At 39.3% G+C, this 20,725-nt stretch overlaps 1 protein-coding gene across 2 annotated transcripts in view; it reads right to left on the reverse strand.

Annotated features, from left to right (window-relative positions):
* Window positions 1-4,199: 4,199 nt before the first annotated feature.
* The window catches only part of LOC131051265 (DExH-box ATP-dependent RNA helicase DExH18, mitochondrial), a 49,171-nt gene continuing 32,645 nt past the window's right edge, over window positions 4,200-20,725 (reverse strand). The window contains exons 2-3 of one of the 2 annotated variants that reach the window (XM_057985701.2): window positions 5,036-5,104; window positions 4,200-4,819 (exon numbers count right to left, since the gene is read on the reverse strand). In XM_057985701.2, the coding sequence (XP_057841684.2) occupies window positions 5,077-5,104 (28 nt within the window). In that variant the 3' untranslated portion in view covers window positions 4,200-4,819; window positions 5,036-5,076. The remainder of the gene's footprint in view (window positions 4,820-5,035; window positions 5,105-20,725) is intronic. The other variant, XM_057985700.2, reaches the window with a different exon arrangement.

Consider the following 20,725-nt stretch of genomic DNA (forward strand, 5'->3'; position numbering starts at 1 on the left):
TCATCTTTTCAGATCCTTTTGAAAATCTAAAATTCATTAAGAACCCTAGGAGATACTTGTATTTTATTAAAACTAGGTTTTGACTTTTTCTCTACACTTCCAGTAATGGTTGCATTTTGACAAATGCCAATTGCTTCTCCTTATATTTAGTTACATGACCGAGTCATTCCTTCCACAAACAACAAGTCAGCCCTTTCAAAAATACTTAGCATTTATTTGTCATCATTAATCATAATATATTACCATTATTTAGTATTAACTATCTAAACATACAAATGTTTATTGATCATCATTTACCATAGTTAATGCTTCATGGAATTAAGGTAAGGTTAAGAAATATCTTGGAGTGGCATTATAAACATCGATTAAAATGACATAAATAGGACAATTTATAGGCTCATGAGCAGATTCTCTCATACGTCTTGTTCTTCTTCATGGATGTTTGTATTACCATAGTTGAGTGTGAAGAAGTTGGGAGAGCTATAGAGAGTGCTTGTGAGGGAGGTACCACAATATTTGTGTTTCCAAGATATGCATATTAGTATGTGTTTCCTTGACACTATGTGATAGAGGAATTAGCCACATCCTCTATGTGAAGTACTATAGATAGACTTGATATGCGTTAATCTATTTTTTAGGTTTCACATTACTCATGTAATGGGAGTTTCTAGGTATATGTTTGGTTATCCTCTCTAATATCTTGGTTTGATGATTATTGATGTGATGATGAGCTTGCATGTTTTAGATATGCAATTGTGTGGGTCGATCACCTATTTAATTGCAGTGCGATGACTTGGATGCGGATTGCATATATCCACGAGATTGTTTCAATGTTAACGTATAATTTGTTAGTTGGCCTTGTATGTGATCATTTGTGCATTGGTATGTTGCATTGAGATTGTAGATTTAGACTTCATATGTTTATGGAATGAAGTTTTATCTATGATGGTAGACCCTAGTTTGAGGTATTATTAGCTTGGATGTATTGCAATTTGTTATGGTTTCTATTCTAAGTGGTATGAGTATGGCAATTACTCAAAGTTATTAAAAAAGTAATAATCACAATTCAAATATTATTTTCCGTTCATGATACAATTTGTATTTTTCTGGTGTTCTTTTATCATGTAAAGTCCCCCAACTATCTCCATTTTAAAATAATGCTCAAAACTTCATTCTTATCCAAGTTATGGTAATAGGAATGGGATTTTAGCAAAAGCCCCTATTTTGCAATGTGAACCATGCACTTCATATCTAACAGAGAAAGGATTAATTGTGTTTTAAGACAAGTCAAAACGATAGTTCAAAAAATTATGTTGGAAGAGTTTTCTTGTAGTTTTAGCCATGCACAATTTCTCTTGAATCTTGGATCAAAGGAATAAAATAGAAGATTTGTACAATGATTAATGTCACATCAATTTGTAGTAGACAAGTTGGTGGGCCTAGACATATGGGAATGCATGCCTTAAACCAAAACCTACACTTGAACAATTTATATTAGTACATTGTTGCATGTTCATTACACAAAAATAACAATGGCATTGATAATTGTTCATTTGCACAAGTCAACCAATTCTTAAAAAGAAAGTTGATAATAAGTAATGAAAAAAATCATGGTATTGTTAAAAATCATAGTAATTTGGGGAAAGTGCAACAATTAGCTTATTGGTTGATAGGCAAGTGATCCCATGTTCAAATCCCATAACGAACATGTTAGAGTAAAAGATATTAGTTTACTTAATTAATTAAATTATATTGATTTAATAATTAAGTCACCTTTTTCTCTATTTCACTTAACTTGAACAATTTATATTAGTAAATTGTTGCATGTTCATTACACAAAAATAACAATGGCATTGATAATTGTTCATTTGCACAAGTCAACCAATTCTTAAAAAGAAAGTTGATAATAAATAATGAAAAAAATCATGGTATTGTTAAAAATCATAGTAATTTGGGGAAAGTGCAACAATTAGCTTATTGGTTGATAGGCAAGTGATCCCATGTTCAAATCCCATAACAAACATGTTAGAGTAAAATATATTAATTTACTTAATTAATTAAATCATATTGATTTAATAATTAAGTCACCTTTTCTCTATTTCACTTAAGTTAAATTTAAGAAGCTAAACTTAGAAACATTAATAATTAATATTCATTATTAATTATTAATTATTAATTGCTTTTAGGGTTTATGTTTTTAGGTTTGATCTCCTTTTATAAGGATTGATCCCTTTGTATTCCTTAACCAATCTGATTATTATTATTGCATATTCTTGCTCTAGGTTTTCAAAGCAATCTTTGTGTTTAGTGAATCTTCCATTGTTGTGACAGGTTGTTTGCATACAGGTGTTCACAAGGTTCTATGATGTTGTATTTCACAACTTTAAACTGGTATCAGAGCTTCAGACCTAAAGCTTTTATGTTCTTCAGATTGGGAGATTCTACCTATAGCAGGACTTCTGTGCAATTTGGGTTCATTTGGACCTCACCATTGAATCCGGCGCGTGTGAAATAATCAAGATTGACCTTTGGTTTGTCATTTTTTAATTCATGAGACCAGATCTGTGAAGATTTGAAGATTCAGTTTTTGTGATCTAGGGAGCACCTGTTTTTCGAAGCAATTTGGGCACAAAAGGACCTCACGGTTGGCTTCAGGAGGTCGATTCCACGAATTTTCATATATAATTTGACCAATTTGGGCATTAGAAACCTCTGAGGCAAAATAAAAAATTGCTTGTACAGGTCAATTTCACTGAGGGCACACAAATCGAGGCAAAATCTGGGGGTAGCTGAAAAATCAAAGCACTTTGGCACAAAACAAAGGTCACCATCGCACTTAGAAGGCCCAAAACCCCCTAAATCATTTGTCAAATCGTCAATATTGGAGGTCAGAAAAAGAGAAGAAAAAAATTGTGATTTTTTGGCATGCTTTATGAAGCACATAAATACATACAACCATACCGCCTGCACAAGCGTCAGTACCTGCGTCAAAAAAAATTCAAAAAAAATCATCATACATAAATATTTTTGTTAAAATATTGTGGGGTTGCAATATTTTTTTTAAAGGAAGGTTATTTTTCTTAATTGAAAAAAAAAGAGGTCAAACCTTCTCCAACAAAAGTACCATGCATCAGCATGACGCCATGCTGACGTCAACAGTATGGATGGCTCGCATGGTCCCCTGTGACCCTCTTTGTGTCCTAAAGAGAGGTTTTTTTGTTTTGGCCATTACTTGGGGATATGATATCTTTTTTTGGCAAACGAGATATTGTCAGAAAGTTGGTTTCGTCTACTTTCCAAATATGTGGGTTTCATCATCTGGTTTTGTTGCTGGTACATTCTATAGTAATTTGAAGTCAGTGGTGTTGTTTTCAGTTCCGAGCTCATAACTTTTCACCAGTTTCTCCATTTTTCGCGATTCCAACGACATTGGGACGATGTTTCAGAGCTCTTCACAGTCATCCATGCACTTTTTCCAGATTTTACTCCAGGTACATTTTATTCAGTTTTTTGTGTTTTCACACTCTAGTGAATTACTTGGACATATGATGTCGTGGAAACTTCTTGTTTGCGTGGGATGACTTATTTTTGGCTGTTCTTCATGTAATTCTAGTAAAAGCCCTAAATTTCAAGCCTGGCTGCCAATGCATCGACAAATAAAAATGCAACTGCCGATGCAATGCTAATGAATCCCTCCCAAAAAAAAACCTCATTCAGCGTGACACTCGGATCAAAATTTTGAAGTGACAAAAAACAAAAATCTAACCACTGACCGTTTAGCTTTTCTATAACACATTTGATTTATTTGAAGATCCATATTTTGTAAGAGATATATTAAAGAAAATACTAATGCTGTATTCAAACTGAAGAATTATTTCTCTCAACTGTATTCAAAATACATATTAAAAAGATGGTAGAACTTTCCTCATCAGAAAGCACGTGGTACAAATCCTATGATACTTTCTCCATGTCCAAAGGTACAAACTTTGAGCAAATATGCGTGCAAAAATACATAATGCTAAGTTATCCAGTTGCATTATTCTCCGATATACAGGGCATGAACTATATTTAGCTCTATAACAGAGTTCACATATTGTGTCTGATGATTTTCTCTCTACAGTGATTCATGACACAGGTATTCAAGGCGGATGTGCAACACATCCTTGTACTTATCAGATGTGCATCATATTTTCAAGACGTATAAAAATTGCAGGAAACACCACTTTATAAAAACAAGATGATCTTCAATATTCTCATACAACAGATGTGAGCTAGACTTTCAGACAACATTAACATTTTGCCTATTACAAAATCTGTATCCTGAACGAGCAGCAGATACTTTGAGCAAATATGCGTGCAAAAATACATAATGCTAAGTTATCCAGTTGCATTATTATCCGATATACAGGGCATCAACTATCTTTAGCTCTATAACAGAGTTCACATATTGTGTTTGATGATTTTCTCTCTACAGTGATTCATGACACAGGTATTCAAGGCGGATGTGCAACACATCCTTGTACTTATCAGATGTGCATCATATTTTCAAGACGTATAAAAATTGCAGGAAACACCACTTTATAAAAACAAAAGGATCTTCAATATTCTCATACAACAGATGTGAGCTAGACTTTCCGACAACATTAACATTTTGCCCATTACAAAATCTGTATCCTGAACGAGCAGCAGATAATTGCTTGTAGCACGGAACACCCCTCTATAGAGTTTTACCTTCTCCAGCTATAATTTATAAAAAGAAACTTCAGTCTACAGGATCTTTGCATAAATTTCAAAAAAGTCATTGCAATCTATTAATGACCTGAACAAATGCATGAATCACTAGCATATATTAATGTTTGGAAGTCATAAAAGCATAATCATGACAACGGCCATTATGTGAAAATAGATTAAAAAAAATTTAAAAAGTGAAATGCACTACAAAATGCACCAATTCTCAAGAGTTCAAAAAATAGTGATACACAGTGTTGGCTGCAGAACTTTGATCTGGATGATAAAAAACAGAAACATCGCTAACCTCTGAAAGTCCTTGGAAAATTTCATCCTTTGTATGCCTCCCTAACATGCAACCAGCCTACGTGCCTCCCTGCAAAACACATTAACTTACCATTAGAATACAAAAATAAAGATAAACGTCACAAAGAATGCAACACATTAAGTTGTGCAATATATATCTTGTTGGGGTACCTATAATACTCTTATTTAAGGCATCAAAACTTCAATTGCTGAGGTGAATACCTATAGGTGTAAAGTTCAGTTATATATAGCACGGTGTTTATAGATATTAATTTTTAAGTCATGTTAACTCAGAATCTGTAAAAAGTTACAAACAAGATGCAACCAAGATCATTGTGTAAAAATGTAATTATAAAAAGAGTTACAAACAAGATGCAACCAAGATCATTGTGTAAAAATGTAATTATAAAAAGCTTCAGATACAAGTTGCTTGAAAATGTTCTAATTTAATTCTGGTGCAACTCACCAATAATCTTTAATAAATCAGAATTGGATGCGTACTTACATCTAAAATGTAATGTATGGCTAGGGGACAATGAACAAATTAGCTGTTTCATACTAGAGCTCCTAACATTTTCACTGGGAATTCAGGGAACATTGGCAGTTACTATATTTGATAGTTCCTTTACAAAGGGAATATTTTCAGTGCTTAAGCACATTTTTGCTGGAGAGTGTTGTACAGTATCCTCCTTATTGCAGTGCAATTGAGAGGATCCCTTGACAGTTCTTTGCACATTGAGAACTATTAGGAAAAACACTTCCTATATGACCTGCATATTTAAAGGAAGGGTGAAACACTCAAACAAATGAATTAAATAATGAGCGCATTAGGTACCCTAACTTCATTACTTACTTTACTACCTAAAAAGTTAGATATACAGCAACATACCTTCATGGTTCTCAGTCATAGTACAACTGACCTCTTTAAATAAAGTCACAAAACGAGTAAACTATAAGATACAGTCCATGTGGAATAAATCAGCACACCTGAACGTAGGCATTAAAGCACTGTTAGATCAACCTACTCTTATTGACATTAAATCACTATAAAGCATGACTACAGCAAAATGCTGATAAAAGGACATTTTAAATCTTAGCAACTTTGTCTAAGTTTGATAATTTTTGTTACAAACATATCTATAGGGAAGCTAATACAGATGCAGATGCTCTCTCTAAGGCAGCATCAGAAGGGACTGTTCTGAGTTGGTGGGCTGAAGAACTAAACGTTTAATGATCCCAATGATTCAAACAAAGTCCACATCTGGATTTTTAGATATGCATTTATGACGGTCATCAGTCCTCCTTTTGGTCCGTGTGCCTTTCTTATGAAAGAATATTCAAATTTAAATTTTGAATGAAGAGATCCATTAAGGTCCCCCAATGGCAGCCAGCTTTCATAAAATATGCCACCAACCCGCCACACATGGGATTAGCTGTATTGGCTGAGTTTGATGCTGATGTCACTTCCTCACCAACCCACAGCTTTTTCAATTCATAATTCTTGCCAATTTTGATGAGATATCTGCTAAAATCACTGGAGGATTTTTTCGCAATAACAATGGAAGCTATTTCAAATTACGTGGCTTCATTGTCAGATAACATTAAATGGTCTGGAAATGGCGCGATTTGAGGAGGCTTGATGAGGTCATCGCAATCTAACAGATATTCAAGAAATCTGGAAAGGAAACCAAATTTTGGGAGAATGTATCAATGCCACCCTTTTTCCCGAGGCTTAGTTATTCAAGGCACTTCTCATAAAGATGACAGGTTGGAGAGTTGTCGGTTATGAGAGGCATCCTGGTAAAGGCTTTTTCTTGAGTTCAGCCATTATTATGCCATTTTCTCACTTAAGCTACGTTTTCCCAATCTGTTTCACTGAATTTAGCTAGTGAGAGAGCGATTTCTCCCTGCTTTTCACTGTAATAATGGCAGACCCTTTTGGCTTTATAGTGAGGGCTTTTCCAGACCCTCTAACTTGCTTTGGAGTGGATACTCCTGTCTCTCTTGCATGCTCGAGTCACCAAGTCTCCTTCAAAGAAATTTCTGATGAAAGGCTCAAAAGACTTCTTCAAAATTCTGAACCATTGGTAATCTTGGCAGTCAAATTAATTCTGGGCATCAAATTAATTCTGGGCCAAGGTCATTTGGACAGGAATGAATACCCAAGGGACAACTCTCACATCACTTCAAGATTTGTGGCATCACTGTTTGACAATCATGTCCCTAAGGCAGAGGTGAAGGCTCTGGCCTCGCATTTGTTTGATGCAGAAGTGTTGGTTGGTTTGGAATCAGTCCTTAAATATGCCCTTCACGGTATTGGACTACCTCGGCCTGGGAATATGGCTCTTCACTCAGAACCCAGACAAACTATTAATTTCTATCCTTTCCTCCTTGATTTAAAAGGCCCTGCTCTCATGCAGCATAGAGCCTATGCAGCTATGGCATTCAGATACCTCAAATGGAAGTTCTTGTTAGATGAACCAGAAAACCAAGACAGAGAAGACAAATTTAGAGATTTCGCCGTTATAAATGGTATCCTCAAACCAAAAGTAGAGCATGATGGCCCGCCTGCAAGTGGACAAGAAGGAGATGCATCACAAGAGAGCCATGGTCGGGGTCGGGTTATTGTTCGAGGAAGAGGAAGGGGCCGGCCATGAGGAAGTGGACGTGGTCAGTAGAGGTTAGCTCTGCTGCAACCTAGGCTCTCCTGTCTTGGGTTGGAGTTTGAGAAATGAAATCTAAAATCCTCAATCTTTCTGTGCTATTTTGTTATACTAGTTTTAGTCCTTAATTTATATATACAAGTTAATGGGAAGTTCTCGGGATAAGAGACCTGTTAAAATTTTGGTTCATCGTTTCTAATAACTGCTTTGAGGTTGAATTTTTTTGAATTATCTAATATTGAGATAGACTGCTTATGGCAGATTGGAATTCTGCTACTATTTTTGTAATCTTGTTATTTTCTGCATGATATGAAATCTCAGGCTTTGCTGTTTACTGACCAAAAAACAAATATTCAAACATCCCCCTTACTGTGAATATTAAGGATTTATAACACACACAATGTAACAGAAATAGTACATAGCCAAGAAACAGATGGCAATCTCCCTTCATGACAAATTCTTTGAAACACAACTACTGCTGAAACTTGAAAAACTTACTCTCCATCAATGGCTTGGTGAAGATATCCATCACTTGATCCTCTGTACCAACATAGGCAATCAAACTCTTCAGAACCTGCAACAGCTCATGAACCTTGTGATACTTGATCTTGATATGCTTAGTCCTCAAATGAAAGACAAGATTCTTAGCCTGCTATTTTGTTTCTTAGAAAACTCTGAGATCGAAGAATCTCCCAACATGAAGAGATAACCTAAAGTACACCTCTTGCCATCAGGATCTCCTAACCAATCTAAATATGTGTAGCCATGTAGAGTGCATTCACCTTCTCTCTTGAAAAGTCCAAAATCCAAGGTATCCTTCACATATCTCAAGATACACTTAGCAACTTTTATGTAACTACACTGTTGTTCCTACATAAACTTGGCCACCAATCCAATAAAAAAAAAAAATCATAGCAAGTATGGGTAAGTTACAACATACTCCCCACTAGACTCCGATATTTTGTGTGATAGACCTCTTTTGTTCATGCATCCTTTGTCAACTTTATAATAGGATCACATGGACTTTTCTGAACAATTGTTTTGACTACATGACAACAAATGTATCCTACTCCAACCAAACTTGTAAAGCCAAAATATAGTGAAGCAACCCCAAATCTGAAATCTTAAGCTATAATGCTGACTGCTTTCATTTCCATAATCAAATCAACATTGTTAGCAGTCAAAATAAGATCATTGACAAAGAGAACAATAAAGAGATTTCTCAATCAATCTTCTTAACACACAGATTGGGTTCCTTTTCAAAGTTTTCAAAATCCAATTACTAAAGATATTGACCAATCTTCTCATGCCATGCACGAGGCACCTGCTTCAAGCTATATATGACTTAATCTACAAACCAAATGTTCCTGTCCATCTCTCATGGATCCAAGTGGTTGCTACATGAAAACATTTTCCTTCACATCACTGTGGGGAAACACAATCTTTACATCCAACTGATGCACTTGCCACTTATACTTAGTTGCAACTACAAGAATGTTAATTTTAAGCAATCAGATGTTAATTTAAGCAATTAGATTATAATCAGACTCTGAATAAACAGTAACAGCAATAAAACACAAGACACAAGACACCAATACCCTGGGAAAACTTCCCTCTTGGAGGTGAAAAACCCACTCTTTAAATATAATACGTATTATCCCAAATGTAGACAATTTATAAGGCCAATGACTTATCTCAGATTGATGTTCAAGATATCGGTGACGAATGTAGCCCTTCATTAACAGCAGATGATTAGGAGGAGCAGCAGATGTCTAGATCAGATTCGCACAAGAGACCTTATGAAGATCTTTGACAACTTCGCCACAATCAACCTTGAAGAGTTTGTACAATCGCCTTATACAAGTTCGCATGAAAAAGGATCGCTGCTAGGAGAGCAGATAGCATTTGATAATGATGATTGACTAATGGCTTCATTTGCTGTTATATTTATATCCATCTTAGCGCCAACCCTCAAGTCGGCTTACATTGATTTATTGCACCCTCAAGTCGGCTTGCATTGATTATTGAATTATATTGTATTGTCATTGTAATTGCCTCCCACGTTACATTTGGGTCCAGCCCAATAACATATATAATTGCCTTCCATGGTACATTTGGGTCCGGCCCAATAACATATTTAATTGCCTTCCACGTTACATTTGGGTCCAGCCCAATAACAAATTTAATTGAGATAATACATATGAATTTTAATTGTCATTGACAACATTAAAATTCGATAATCAGGTATCGGAACTAGTTAATATTTTCAACAAAGAACTCCTCATCATGGTGAACCTTGCAACTAGAGAAAACACTTCATTCGGTCTTCAGTCTGTGAGTACCCCTTGGTTACAAATCTAGCTCTGTAATTCTCAACTTCCCCTTCTAAGATGAACATGGTACTATAGACCCACTTGCAACTAGTGACCTTATCTTTCAGTAGTTAAAAGTTAAAACAACTAACAAGTCTGATTCTTCATGAGAGAACCATATTCACCTTTCATTGCTGCTTTCCAAGGCAAATTGCCCTTGGCTTCCTTGTATGCCTCCAAATCATATACCTTAGCCACCAAAGCATGGTTTACAAACTAAATTCTCGTCTTCTTTAATATCTGACACAACCACCACCACTAAAGCATCACGAAGGATCAGTCAAGCTCGTCTAGGCATTTTGCTGCCACTTTTAAAGGCTTCTGGCCTCTCATGAGTAGTCTCTTCCACTTAACTTGCTCAATAACTATTCTTTCATTGCCCCCCTTCATCTGTATTCTACAAATGCCACATCAAAAAAACTTAAGAGTAGGAGAACAATGGGGTTGGTAGATTTAGAATTATGGTGTTTTTGCCATCTAGTCCACTCTTCCCTTCAGCATATACCGTATCTCTACAGTGAGCAACTTAATCATTAGATCCGAAATCTCCATGCCTCATATTCTTCACTATAACTAAAAAAGATGCACCTCTAACTCTTCACATCAAGTTCCTTGTTCTCATCAAAGGCAAGAAGTGAGACAAGCAAGGCTTCTTGCTGTTCCATTTCTCTTGCATAGTCACTTCCTTGATAACTTTTGTTGGCACCTTATGACAGTATCGTAAGCACAATCCACAGCTCCTACCCAATAAGTCTTAGGAAACTTTTGAACTTGCAACATGCACCTAGCCATCTTTATGACCATATGATTCTTTCTCTCAGCTACCTCATTTTGTTGACGAGTACGAGGAACCATCAATTCTCGTATTATGCTATTTTGCTTTAAGGAAGTTTGTCAATGCCTGATTGCCTATTATGTGCCATTATTTATCTACAACTTCTTGATCTTTATACTAAACTAGATCTCCACTTCTACATCGAAGACCTTGGGAGTCATCAACATAATGGAAAAGGATTCGCCCTAGGTCTCACCCCTACTATAACTATAAAAAGGACATGGGACTCCTTTAAAAGGTAGTCTTTCTAGTAAAATCACTTATGATGGCCAAATATACTTCAAGACTTGGACTTGAAAAACTGATTTTTTAATGATATCAAATTTCCACAATTCATAATGCTAATTGCTGTCGTTTTTTAATTCAATTGTGTGAGTGTTTTTGCATCAAGACTTGGACTTGGACAGACAGATTTTTAATGATATCAAACTTCCACAATCATAGCTGATTGCTGTTGTTTTTGGATTCAATTGTGTGTGAACTTTTGCATCAACGTTACACATGGTTCAAGGCAAAAGGATGACAAAAACTAGAACGAGCCATAAAAATGAATAGTAATGAAAAGATAGAAGTACCAACCAATGCAAAGCAACCCATAGCATTTAAGACAAATGTAAAGAAGGAAGATTAAAACTTGATAAGTCTAAATGAAAACACATTATGAAAAGAATAGAATAACTATAAGTCTATATATAATTAGACTTAAGGCCTAAGCTAATTTGAATAACAATACTTAAATTTTAACTATAACAACCTATTTCTTATGGAAATATTTTGAAATAGGCAAATCATATACAAATTCGGTAATACCTATATGAAAGGCAAAGAAAACATAAAATTACTATATGAGACCCATTATATACTACTAGATGCATACAAAAAAAGTGTTAATTTCCAAAACAGGCAAACACAATACACTATATGTCATTTTAGAAAAAATGTGATATACATACCATTAAAATTGAACAAAAGTTCTTGTAATTAGAAACATGCAAACAAGCAAGTATAAAAGTAAAAAGACAAAAAGACACTTGCAAACTGATGTTTTACAAAGCCTTGGCAAATTGAAAAACCATGAAATATAGAGCTTTTTTAAAGATTTAAAGCTTATACTATGCACCCTTCAACAAACCAACTTTAAAGTCATAATAAACTTATCAATTAGAAGCTACTTTGATCACATACAGAAGTATTCATCAATCAAATGAGTACAAAACTGGATATAAGTTGAAAGGAAATAATATTTTTAAATATATAAATATTCTCAAGTTTTTAGGTGCACAAAACTGTAAATGTTATTGCAATTTCCAATTTAATGAACAAGTTATATGCAAGATGGTGTATTTAAGATTTTGGTATTATGACTATGACAATAATATTGTGGTCTTTCTTTTGCTGCAGGTATGGAGGATGAACATGTATCGATTTCAATGTCATCACCTTTCTTTTGAATGATGCATATATAGTAAGGTAGTCACAATCAAGTGGCACCTCGATCGGACATGTCTTTTAGACATGTCTGACCAAGATGTCACTTGGTCGTGACTCTTACAAATGTCAACTGATCCACTGGGTTCTATGATAACTAATCAGTGCCATTGTAAATGATAACAGATCGATATAAACACACCCGATAATGAATCGGTATCAAAGCAAACAAGCCCGATAACTAATAGCATTACATATGCTATCGGGTTAATACCCCGATAGTATATTAATGCCGATTCATAAATGAATCGACATTAATATGCTATCGGGTTACTAGCCTGATAGCATTTAGATAGACGCTTAACTATGTTAAGCAAGTCGTCGATCTAATCCATCTTTATCCAATGTCAATATCATAATCATGATCAATGTTACAGTCTGATAAACATATTCAGTTCGGAAAGCATAAATCAGATAATCTAATAGCATAGATGAGTAAACCAAAACAGAATAGAGGAGATTAACGGGTTAGGAAAGTCTTATCTTGCAGAAGCTACTAATGCATTAACAAAAACTCATGGATTATGATATCCATGGCATCCAAAAAAAAATCATAACATGGAGTCATGAATTGCGGTAAAGAGGAGCTTGTATCACTCAGTCAAACATCATTAGCTCTATGTGGATCCTATACTCATCTCTCAGACAAGTCTACAATGCTGCTACAATCATATGAGCATTACTCAGAATTTGGATTGGCTTGGCAAACCAAGAGTATAAATGTAGTTTGATTACTTGAAATTTAATTGGGAAAAAATCTGATAGAATGAAAAGCATATTAGAATAATATCTTCAGTATATTTGTTTCTTTTATGTTTAATGGTCAATATATTGTAAATCTTGTATAATTAGTTTATTTCTAATTTTGACAATTGTTTCTTTTAGAAACATCGTGTCTTGTATCTCTATTTAATGATCGTTTTGATCAATAGTAAATACATCAAATTTTACCAATTACATTTGTAATATGGTATCAGAGCTATAGGTGAAATTTTTCGAATAAATTTTCCTTTTTTGAAAATTTTCGAAAATTATTCTAGTTCATCCTAAGGGCATTCGTCTACAAAAATCCCGATTGGTCTTCGTGGGTCTGTTCTGAGGATTTTTTTTCCTCTACCCGCGTTTGTTTGCTAACCCAGAAAACGCGATCTTTCGCATCCGTTTTTCTAGGTCTGTACTTTTCGCACCCGTTCTCGGCTCTCATACAGTCCGCACGATTTTATTTCTTTTTCTGGGGGGGTTTAATGCGATCCTTGTTCGCATTGTCTACTTTTCCCCATCCAGTTTGGTGTCGATATTCAAGCCATTGTAATTTCTCGCGATCTGTGATTGTTTTAAGTCGGTTTTTGACGCGATTTCGTGTTTGTTTATTTCCGTGAGACAACGTTCGGGTTTACAACACGATCCACACCTCCAACTTTCTTCCAAACGCGATATCCCGCTTTCTCCTCTCGTGTGATATCCCATGGTCATTGCCCGCAATTTTTGTTTGGCAACACTGCGTCTTCTACTTCTGCCGCCTAAGGGTTTATTTCAAACCCTCTGTTCTGCTCTCTGCAGCGCGCGATTTTCAGAAAATAAAAATCAGAGACCTGGGTTTTTCTAGGTTTTTCGTCAGCTTTTCTGGGTACCTGTCAAATTTTTTGGGGTCCTCCAAAAATCCGTACATTGGGATCTGTGCCGAAATATTCTTTTGAAATATGCCTCGAAATCAGTGCTAGTCTTATGCCTCTGTTTTCTTGTACGCGTCGTGTTTACGTGATTTCACACGCTTTTCTGCCTCAATATTCATGCCATTATCCAGTCAACCAGTTTTGACCTCAGTTTTCAGCAATGGCATCTTTGACGAATATTTTGCTCGAGGGCAATAAGAAATTCAATGGCAGAAATTATAACACCTGGAAACAGCGGATGCTCACCATTTTTGAGTATCGTGTTATTGATCAATTAGTTCTTGGAAAGGCCACCCGTCCCTCTACAGCAGGTCCTAACCAAACAAAGTTTGATGAACAAAATCGTCAAGCAGTCATGCTCATCAAGCTCTCAGTGACCGACGATCAGCTTCCTCAGATACCTTCCGGCAACACAGCTGCCAAGATATGGGAGCATCTCAAAACGCCACATGAAACGTCTGATAAGAGCAGAGCCTTCTTTCTAAAGAATATGCTCTTTTCCTACACCCCTCTACTGTGACAATCAAGGAGTGTTGAAACTCGCAAAGAATCCAGTCTTCCATGAGAGAATCAAGCATGTTGAGCTTCATTGTCACTTCATCTGCAAGCTGGTTGAAGATGGATCCGTGGACTTGCAATATGTTCCTACAGAGGACCAGACTGCAAATATCCTCACCAAGTCCCTACTTCCTGATAAGTGTTTAGTCCTAAATGTATAGTTGGTGAATGGTCAGATAACACAGTATTTCCCGCTCGTACCAAGCATTCATGAAACAAAACAATTGTGCACCATAACATAAATGACAAATGATAATAATTAGACTAGAAAGTTATATCTTTATTCCAATGTCCAGAATTGTCCATACATTCTTCGCCCTGCCAAGGTTCCAACCAAACAATATAAAGACCCGACGGTTGGTCAAGTTGCCAACCGTCACCAACTCCCAACTACCCGACGGGAACCTCTCGGCAACAACATAAACATAAACACAACATAACATACTTATAACTATTATTCTTACTAACATACGTTTTTACCCCTAACATTAGCCCCCCAAAAAACGTAGTCGTCTTCCAGACGACTCAAACAAGAGAAACTGAAATGAAAAACATAGCTAAGACAGAGAAGAGGGAGGAGGCGTCCCTATAGTGGTCACGGTAGGAGGTTGTTGTCCGGCCTAGAGTTTCAAGTTCTTTTCTGCCATCATCTACCGTTCTCGAGCTTTCTTTACCATGTGAGCAGCTTCCAGTAGCTTTTTATCCTTTTGTTCCAGCTGTGAAGTGAGCGCCACCACCTGGGCTGCAAATGCCTATGCCTCCTTGTCCTGTATGTTGCAGCGGGCCTCACAAGTAGTCATCTTCATTTCCATCTCCTCCCTCAAGCTCCTCTCTACCGTGGCCAACTCTGCCTGCTTCTCACCCTCCTTTTCCAGGGTTGTTATGTACATCTGCTGAGCCTCTTTTTCCACCTGATGTTGCCGCATGTCTAAGTACACCCCTCGGAAAACCCCCTCCATGCTGCGGAAGGTGGTACCCAAGGTGCCTCTACCTCCTATCAGGTGCCTATGGGTCCAGTTCTGAATCATCTTGAGCGTACTATGTCCTGGCCACCCCTGCTGCTCAAAGTGTTGTGTGAACTCATCGTTGCACCCCTCGGTCATGAAGTGACACAGCTGTGTAGCGTCGGCTGAATTGTCGGCCTCCATCTGTCCAGTAAGCTAAGCCATGCTGCGTGCAACATCAGAGAACCCTTGTAGCTCCTCTAGGAATCGTCCGATTGAGGCTACTGGGTCATTCGGGTCGGGTGGTGTGATATGGAGTCTTGTGAGAGCTCCTACCGGTCCACTGCTCTGCTTGTCCCTTCCCTACCGTTCCTGATCAGTGGATCTCTCTCCTGCCAGGTCTGGAACAGAGGTCTCTCTATCTGTGGTCATGCTTGGCCCAATGGCCATGTTATGTGGTGCAGGGGAAGGGGGAAGGTGTGGGGTGAGTGCGAACTGCCCTAGCCATCCATCTAGCGAGGCGTCTATATCTTCATCTGTCAAAGTGTCCAAGGCTGCCTCTAAGTTAGCTGACACCATACCGGTTCCTACTAACACCGTACCATTTTCTGCTGACACCGTACCAGTTTTTGTTTCTGCTGCAAGTACGGCCAAGTTGATCTATGGCAACGATACCCGTCGCTATGCCGTCGGTTCCCCCTCTCCAATCTTCTGGAACAGTACCCCCACTGGTCGTACATCTCCCACTGGGCTGGCTACTGCAAGCGCCTCCTGAGGTACCAGGTGTGCCGAGGATAGTTTCGAGGGTGTAAATTTTACCCTCGTACTTTTCCATTGCACCCGCAATCCTCCCTGTTGCTCCTCCTCTTCCTCTTCTTCCTGCTGCCATGACTCTATTTCCTCTTCCTCCTCTACAGCTGTGTGACCTGCCAGATGGGATCCCTCATCGCCGCTTTCCGTTTCTTCCACCTCCTCCGAGTCCTCTGCACTGCTAACCTCTTCAATCTCTACGGAAGTGTCCAGTTTCCTCCTCTTCCTTGTAGGTTGCGCTGTGTCGCCAAGGGTGTCCAGGTGGATATAGTAGTACATGGTGGGTTTACTTGGTTCTACCCTTCCCCGTGGTTCAAATGTCCCCCATACTTCTAGTGGCACCTGCAAGTATACGACATCTAGGAACAAGTTGATAGCATGATGGCACATGTAGAACGTTTTGTGTTCGTCTTAGGAAGTCATGGATGCGTTCTACCAGAAGTTGCCCCCAATTGTACACCTTCCCGCATCTAATCCCGTTCATTAATCCTATCATCCATATAGCTATGTCAGAGGCGCGGCTGGCTCCCGTCAAGCGGCTTTAGACTAGGTCCATTAACATCCTCCATTCCCCAGGTGCGATAAAGGTACGCTTCATTCCTCTGTTGTCGGCCTAGGCGCTTTTCCACTGCTCCTCTGTGAGGTCGTCTTTGCACACCAAATCCATCAACCATTTCTTCTTTTCTCTGGTGAGTTTTTTGGTTGGCTTGGCAGCGGATGCTCCTTTCTCTGGTATGCCAAACACCCGCCTGAAATCCTCAGGTTTGAACGAAACCCGCACTGTGTGCCCTTGAAACTGGATGACTGAAGCTCGTTCGTGCGGATTATAGCCTGATACCATGGTTCGCAGGACTGGCTCGAACTCTTTAATGTTGAATGTGGGCATCTGCACGGCGTGGTCGACCTGTGCCCTCCTGAGAGATTCCTTTGTCACATGGTCTGGAGGGCTTTCCTCCCACCAAGTACGACATTCACTACCAGTCACACTCTCGAATGCTACATTTGCTGTCGTGAGTCCCTCTGAGTCCTTTGTTGCCTTCGGTCTACTCTTGGTTTTCTTGCTGCTGGCGGGCACTGTGGCAGTCATGGCTGCACTACAACTACCTTTCTCTATTCTTCTTCCCATACCCCTTCCTGAGTCGTTATTATAACTATCTGACAAATTGTCTCGCCAGTTTGTACGACCCATTGTATCTCTCAGTTTCCCTGTTGTACGGCTTCTTGCTCGTGTTCTGCCAGACAGGCCCTTTGCCTTTTATACTTGCATGCTGCCTGTACCCGTCGTATGGATATCTCTGTCTACCTGTCTAATACCGTACGTCGTATGGGTTTGGCCTTGCATGGACTCCTCTGCACGTGCCTGTACGGTTATGTCGTACGTCGTACAGCGAATTCCTCATGTCTTGTTCCGTACGGCGATCTCCTCCTTCTGGAATCCGCACGTGACCCTTACAGAACTTGTTTTCTCTGATTCGTACGCCGTACAATGGGGTTGGTTGCCAATCTGTACGTCGTACAGTGTGATTGCCAAGTAATTCGCACGTCATATGGTGGGGTTTGTTGCCAATCCATTCGTCGTACGATATCCTTTGATGCCTTCTTGCGATTCGTACGTCGTACTGCAAGACTCCTTTGTTCAATTCGTACGGAATTATCCACTTCTGTGTGTCTGTACGATTGTTCCAGACTGTATATTGCGTCTGTACGGTATGCAACTGGTCCGTACGGTATCTGACTTCCTTTCCTTCGCTCAATTCTGTCTGGTTGCCAGGTTCATCCTCCTGTGCTGTGTCTAATGGGGTCTCGTGGGGGTTTTTATAAGCCTTTTCTTTTGCCCGGATTAGGGTTAGGTAAAAATGCTTTATTAACTTAACATAAAATAATTGTTTCCTCAACAATCTTACCTTTTCTCTATTGTTTTTACTTGTACTTGCCTGATATTTTAATTTTTTAATACCTGCTGACTTGGACTGACTTGCTTTTTTTCTGTACTTCTCCTCCTCACTCTTTAAGACCCCTTGTTTTTGCAATCGTCTGACTTCCTTTACCTGACACGGCTTTTTCCATATTAGCTTCCTTGCCTTTAATTGACCCCGGTACCCCTTGGCCTAATTGTGCCTTCTAATTGGCCTTCTGTGAGCCCCTGGCCAGTTTATTGTGTTTGTTCTTGCGGCTGAAGAGTTCCCTTGTTCCTTTGGTTTTCTTCTTGCTCGCCCCTTAGCTTGCTTTTTTCTTAATTTCTTCCCCGTTTCTTTGTTCCTCGCCTTATCTTCCTTCCATTTCTTGGTTGGTTCCTGTTCGGAGTCTCCATCTCCATTATTCCTCCTTTTTACCCCTGAGGCATTGTTGGGTGTCCTCATTCTTATTTCTGAGTCGTGTAACCACGTACACACATGTGGTAGTCTTTTGTAGCATTCTTGTGCGCAACACGTCCCTACATATTCGAGGTCCCATATCTTGTCCACCAATGGAGCGGGCCCCACACCCTTGTAGCGGCCATCAATGTACTGATCCCCGTATTGGTGGTACCACTTTACTCTCTCTCCGTCAATCTCTGGTGGCCTGGCCGAGTTAGGGATCACCCAATACAATGAGTTAGGTTCGGCCTCTGCCTCACCGGCTTCGGAAGCGATGACGAATAGGTCCTCTGTCTTTAGTACCATTTTTAAACATGGGCCTAGGGTCGCCCCATATTCTTCTAGGTTGAGCTCTTCCTCCAAGTCCACCGGCTCCACCTCTTTAATTATGTTCTCAGCTTTCCTTCGGGCTTCTGCTTCTTCATCAATGTCAAATGCAACGTATCCCTCCCGAGCTCCTTCGTATGGGGCCCGTTTTTTCCAATATCCTGAAACTCGTACCCACACAACTGGGTCTCTGAAATACGCATTCGTGAGATGTTTGTGAATCCTGGGAACTGCCACACCTTCCACCCTTTTTGGTACAAGTCGTTCTTCCATGGCCGCCAAGGGCTTCACCCAATTGTCATCCCTCCGATAGGGTTCTCCTGTTACCACCAGGTGGTCTTTGACCTCCTTGCTTTGACCAATGGTCCAATGCCCTCTCATGGTGTATCCCAGCATGTTGATCCCAATCACAGGTTTATTTCTTTCCCTGTAGATTTTCAACTTGGAACCGTTCACCGAGTCCTTGATCGGATTGTTATCCAAAGTCGCGACCTTTACTGCTCCGTTCTTACCGACCTCTCTAATTTTGTAGGGTCCAAGCCAACGGACCTTGAACTTCCCTGGTCGAAGTTCGTTCCAACCGTTATACTTCAAGACTAACTGTCCCGACCGAAAGTTGGCCTTCCGCAGGTGATGGTTGTGCCAATGCTTCCGTCGGCGTTGTCCCACCTCAGTTGCCCATTGTGCCATCAACCTTCGTTCATCCAACTTTATCAAACCATCAAGCCTTGCATTCAAGCTTTGTGTGTCCCCAAATCGATTTTTCACCGCCACCCGAAGGCTCGGCATGGTGTACTCGGCTGGTACCACTGCCTCCTGCCCGTACATGAGCTGAAATGGGATATGTTCGGTAGTGGCTTTGTATGTTGTACGGTAGGCCCAGAGTATGGCTAGTAGTCTTTCCTCCCAGTCCTCCTGTTCCACCCCACATGATTTGTAGATTATCGATACCAACACCTTGTTGGTTGCTTCTGCCTGACCATTAGCGCGGGGATAGTACGGACTGGATAGGTTATGGAATATTTTAAATTCCACGGTCATGGTACGGATTACTTGATTGACAAAGTGCACTCCTCTGTCACTGGTAATTTGGAGTGGTATCCTGCACCTGGTGACAATCTGCTCGTACAGGAACCGTGTCGTACTCAGAGCCGTGTTATCTGGCAAGGCCCTAGCTTCTCCCCACTTGGTGAGATATTTTGTGGCAACTACAATATATTCGCACCGGTGTAGGTTACTTGGCTTGAGAGGTCCCACAAAGTCCAAACCCCATCGTTCGAATAGTTCCTATGGCTACGAAGGGAAGAGAGGCATGAAGTCTCTTTTGAGAGGTTTTCCTGCTCGTTGGCAAGTGTCGCATCCGATCACCCATTCTCGGGCGTCAGTGTGTAGGGTTGGCCACCATAGACCTGCCAAAAGCACTTTCCTGGCGGCTGCATCTAGTCCCATATGTCCGCCTGCCAATCCGTCGTGTGCCTCCTTTAGTACACCGCGAATTTCCTCCTCCATGACACACCTCAAAATTTGGTCAGGACCCATCTTATATAAAAGCCCATTAATTAGTTGGAAGGTTTTGCTCTTTAGTGCCAACTTTCTCCGTTCTCCTAAAGGCATCTCGCTTGAAAATGTGGAGGTAGATAGGTACTGGCCTATCTTTTCATACT

The sequence above is a fragment of the Cryptomeria japonica genome, chromosome 9 (assembly GCF_030272615.1).
Source record: "Cryptomeria japonica chromosome 9, Sugi_1.0, whole genome shotgun sequence".
Classification (NCBI taxonomy): Eukaryota; Viridiplantae; Streptophyta; class Pinopsida; order Cupressales; family Cupressaceae; genus Cryptomeria; species Cryptomeria japonica.